The 5,150-nt window shown below is 48.4% G+C and overlaps 1 protein-coding gene across 1 annotated transcript in view; it reads right to left on the reverse strand.

Annotated features, from left to right (window-relative positions):
• Window positions 1–3,731, reverse strand: part of LOC107300545 (probable tubulin polyglutamylase TTLL9) — a gene marked incomplete at its 5' end in the record, with an annotated part of 10,152 nt that extends 6,421 nt beyond the window's left edge. Inside the window, 3 exons of the mRNA XM_015829861.1 lie at window positions 1,031–1,121; window positions 2,192–2,260; window positions 3,546–3,731. Of these exons, the coding sequence (XP_015685347.1) occupies window positions 1,031–1,121; window positions 2,192–2,260; window positions 3,546–3,731 (346 nt within the window). The remainder of the gene's footprint in view (window positions 1–1,030; window positions 1,122–2,191; window positions 2,261–3,545) is intronic.
• Between the last annotated feature and the right edge of the window lie 1,419 nt (window positions 3,732–5,150).

Consider the following 5,150-nt stretch of genomic DNA (forward strand, 5'->3'; position numbering starts at 1 on the left):
CAACTCCCAGAATTCCTGAGCCAGCATGGGGGAACTATGCCCCCCTCATGACTGGTGGACTTCAACTCCCAGAATTGTGGGACTCGGTTGTGGTGGCAGGACTACATTCTGGCAAGATTCTGTATGTAGGTCAGGGGTAGGCAACCTTGGCTCTTTTATGACTCGTGGACTTCAACTCCCAGAATTCCTGAGCCAGCCATGCTGAGGGGAAAGGGAGAGGTTTCCAAGCTGAGCCATGCTGGCTCAGGAATTCTGGGAGTTGAAGTCACGAGTCATGAGGGGGCCATAGTTTCCCCATGCTGGCTCAGGAATTCTGGGAGTTGAAGTCCACGAGTCATAAAAGAGCCAAGGTTGCCTACCCCTGTGTGTAGGTGAACAGCAATAAACTACTCAGACGTAACTCTTAAGTGTCATTCTTGGTTCTTTGCTCCCGACAGTAGGTGCTGTTCAAGAAATTTGAACTCAGGACAGGCCTAGCTAGATGTGCAGGTGGTCCTCCATTTAAAACCGTTCCTTTAGTGACCGTTCAAAGTTACAACGGCACTGAAAAAAAGTGATTTAGGACTGTTTTTCATTCTGACAACCGTTGTGTTCCCAGGGTCACAGGATCAAAATTCGGACACTCGGCAACTGGTTCATACTTATGTCGGTCACAGCATCCCGGGGCCACCTGACCCCCTTTTATACAGGTAGTCCTCAACTTAACGATTTGTTTAGTGACCATTCAAAGTGACAACAGCAACTTACGACCGTTTTTCACACTGACAACCTTGGCAGCATCTCCCTGATCACGTGATCAAAATTCGGCCGCTTAGCAAGTGGTTCGTACTTAACGATGGTTGCAGCGTCCTGGGGTCACGCGATCCCCTTTCGCGACCTTCTAACAAGAGGTTAGAAGTGACCAGAAAGGTCGTAAAATGGGGCAAAACTCAGCTAACAAGTGTCTCGCTTAGTGATGGACATTTGGGTCCCGATTTTGGTTGTAACTTGAGGACTGCTCCCCTCTGGGTCGTGGGAACGGGCAACTTACCACCGATTAAGTATGGGTTCTCAATATAACGCTGAGCCACGTAATTCTCCACTGGGATGTCATCTTTCTGGTCATCGGGGCGCACGGCATCCTGGGGAAGAAAGCAGGGGTCCTGGTGGGTTTAGGAAGAAGAACAAAACCAGGACCTGCAGGGACATATCGAGGGGGACGGGGGGGGAAGAAGGGGTCAAAAGCCAAGATGGCACCATCAAAGACCTGGCCTTTGTCCACGTGTGCGGGATCCCACGGTTCCAGCCTCCATTTTGACTTTGTGACCACCTGCGGATGGCCGTCTTATCTAGCCAGGATCTAAATCAGTGGTCTTCAGACTTGGCCCTTTTATGACTTGTGGACTTGTGGACTTTGCTGGCTGAGGAATTCTGGGGGTTGAAGTCCACAAGTCATCAAAGGGCCAAGTTTGAAGACCCCTGTCTTAAATCTAAGAAACAAAATGGAGGCTGGCTGAGGAATTCTGAGAGTTGAAGTCCACCAGTCATAAAAGGGCCAAGTTTGAAGACCCCTGGTTTAACATGTCAACCAGGAACAGGAGAAAAAAATGAGTGTGAAGACCCCTGATCTAGAAGGACCAGCAAAGCTGCCTCCTTCTAGATCAGGGGTGGGAAACCAGGGCCCTTTTACGACCTGTGGACTTCAACTCCCAGAATTCCTCAGCCAGCCCCACGTCATAAAAGGGCCATAGTTCCCTACCCTGATCTAGATGATCAAAGAAGGAGCAGCTCCTCCTAGATCATGAAAGAAGGATCAGCTCCTCCTAGATCAGGAGTCTGCTCCTTCTTCGGTTGGACTGGAGAGGCTGGAGGAGAAGATGAAGTTCCTCCATTCAGCACCTCAAGAGCTTTGGTCTTGGATAAGACAGCATGGGAAGCCACCTGAGATGCCAGCCAAGTGCAGAAAGGACAAGCGTCCTTTCCAGACCAGAAGCCGTTCAGCCACGGAGATCCTGAGAAGGTCCACGATGTGGGCTGGTGGCTCCGTCACAGAAGCTCAGGAGGACAGCCCCACTTCCATGGTGGACCAACCCATGGTGGACCAGAACCAAAAGCCCACAGGGCCGCTCACTGAGCCGAGCTTCAAGGTGGGCTCTTCCCAACTAATCCCTTCCTCAGAGGTGAGGAGGAGGAGGAAGAGGAGGCATCTCACCTTCCTCCAGTCAATCACATCCTTGAGTTTCCGGAAGAGGAAAATGCCCCTCCCTTGAGACCGGGCAACCTGGAGGAGACAAAAAAAGAGAGTCACTCACCTTCATAATAGGTAGGTAGGTAGGTAGATAGGTAGGTAGGTAGGTAGAGAGAGAGAGAGAGGTAGGTAGGTAGGTAGGTAGGTAGGTAGAAGATAGATAGATAGATAGATAGATAGATAGATAGATAGATAGATAGATAGATAGATAGATAGATAGATAGATAGATTAGGTAGGTAGGTAGGTAGGTAGATGAGAAAGAGGTAGGTAGATAGGTAGGTAGGTAGGTAGGTAGGTAGAGATAGATAGATAGATAGATAGATAGATGATAGATAGATAGATAGATAGATAGATAGATAGATAGATAGATAGATAGATAGATAGATAGATAGATAGATTAGGTAGGTAGGTAGGTAGGTAGGTAGATGAGAAAGAGGTAGGTAGATAGGTAGGTAGGTAGGTAGAAGATAGGTAGGTAGGTAGGTAGATGAGAAAGAGGTAGGTAGATAGGTAGGTAGGTAGGTAGGTAGAGATAGATAGATAGATAGATAGATAGATGATAGATCGATAGATAGATAGATAGATAGATAGATAGATTAGGTAGGTAGGTAGGTAGATGAGAAAGAGGTAGGTAGATAGGTAGGTAGGTAGGTAGGTAGAGATAGATAGATAGATAGATAGATAGATAGATGATAGATCGATAGATAGATAGATAGATAGATAGATAGGTAGATAGATAGATAGATAGATAGATAGATAGATAGAAGGGACCTTGGAGGTCATCTAGTCCAACCCCCTGCTCAGGCAGGAAACCCTATACCATTTCAGACGAAACATGGCTGATTCAGACGTACACATAGTCCTCGACTTAACAACAGTCTGCTTAGCGACCGTTGGAAGTTACAATGGCACTGAAAAAAGTAACTTAGCACCCACCTTTCACACTTAACGACCGTTGCAGCATCTTCACCGTCACGTGATCAAAACTCAGACACTTGGCAACTGGCATGTACTTATGACAGTTGCAATGTCCCAGTAGGTCACGTAATCCCGTTTTGCGACCTTCTCACGATGGGGGAAACTGGATTGGCTTAACGACCGTGTTACTAATATAACAACTGCAGTGTTGTTAACACGTGTGGCGAAAAAAGGGTCGTAAAATGAGGCAAGACTCACTCCTCTGGTTTTTCTTTCTATTTCAATCTCCCTTCCTCCTCCTCCTCTTCCTCCTTCTCTTTCTCCTCCTCCTCTCCTCCTCTTCCTCCTCCTCTCCTCCACTTCCTCCTCCTCCTCCCTCTCCTCCCCCCACCCTCTTACCGGTTTCATGATCCAGGTGATGCCGGGATTCTTCCGAAACTCCTCCACAAACAGGTGATACTCGGAGGGCATCTCAAAGGTCTTGGGGAAGAAGTCACACTTGGTGGCCTCCAGCTTCCCGGATTCCCTCTCCAGCTGTTTCCGGAGGCGCTTCAGGTTTTTCACGGTGTAGTTTTTCCGAGTCAGCTGTGGGGGGGGGAGCAGACGGACGGGAGAACCATTTCAGCCAAGGGTGCCCCGGGTCGGTCCCGTCCGGATCAGAACCGGCTCTCGGCGGAAGCTCCATTCAACACTGTTCTTTATTTGGGAAAGAAGCAGATTCTAGGAATCTCCCCCTAGGCCAGGGGTAGGCAACCTCGGCTCTTATGACTGGTGGACTTCAACTCCCAGAATTCCTGAGGCAGCCATGCTGAGGGGAAAGGGAGAGGTTTCCAAGCTGAGCCATGGTGGCTCAGGAATTCTGGGAGTTGAAGTCCACCAGTCATGAGGGGGCCATAGTTCCCCCATGCTGGCTGAGGAATTCTGGGAGTTGAAGTCCACGAGTCATGAGGAGGCCATAGTTCCCCCCATGCTGGCTCAGGAATTCTGGGAGTTGAAGTCCACGAGTCATAAAAGGGCCAAGTTTGAAGACCCCTGGTTTAAATATTTAAATATTTTTTTCCTCACGGTCACGTGATCAAAATTCAGGCATTTGGGCAAAGGTAGGCAACCTTGGCTCTTTTATGACTCGTGGACTTCAATTCCCAGAATTCCTGAGCCAGCCAAGCTGAGGGGAAAGGGAGAGGTTTCCAAGCTGAGCCACGCTGGCTCAGGAATTCTGGGAGTTGAAGTCCGCAAGTCATGAAGGGGCCATAGTTCCCCCATGCTGGTTCAGGAATTCTGGGAGTTGAAGTCCACGAGTCATAAAAGAGCCAAGGTTGCCTACCCCTGCCCTAGATATAATCCTGCATCTGGAGGGGACAGGTTAAGGGGTCAAGAGAGGACCCCTCCACCCACATCCTGGTTCAGCCATGATTTCCTAGGCTAGCAGGTCTCAGCTTAATACCCTGGTTGGGTATGTCTAGTTTAACAAAGGGGGGATGAAAGGACTAGGGGTGACATAATAGCAGTCTTCCAATATTTGAGTGGCTGCCACAAAAAAGAGGGGGGTCTACCTATTCTTCAAAACGCCTGAAGGCAGGACAAGAAGCAACAGATGGAAACTAACCAAGGAGAGAAGCAACCTGGAATTAAGGAGAAACTTCCTGAGAGTGAGGAAAATTATTAACCAGTGGAACAACCTGCCTCCAGAAGCTGTGAATGCTCCAACACTGGAAGTTTTTAAGAAGAGACTGGACAGCCATTTGTCTGAAATGGTATAGGGTTTCCTGCCTGAGCAGGGGGTTGGACTAATGGCCTCCAAGGTTCCTTCCAACTTTATTATTATTATAATCTAGCTATAAATCAGGGAGAGAAGCAACCTGGAACTAAGGAGAAACTTCCTGACAGGGAAAACAATTAATGGAACAGTACTTCAGAAGTTGTGGGTGCTCCATCACTGGAGGTTTTCAAGAAAAGATTGAGCTGCCACTTGTCTGGAATGGTCTAGGCCTAGGGTCTCCTATT

The sequence above is a fragment of the Protobothrops mucrosquamatus genome, unplaced genomic scaffold (genome assembly GCF_001527695.2).
Source record: "Protobothrops mucrosquamatus isolate PMUCROS unplaced genomic scaffold, P.Mucros_1.0 scaffold7381, whole genome shotgun sequence".
Lineage (NCBI taxonomy): Eukaryota > Metazoa > Chordata > Lepidosauria > Squamata > Viperidae > Protobothrops > Protobothrops mucrosquamatus.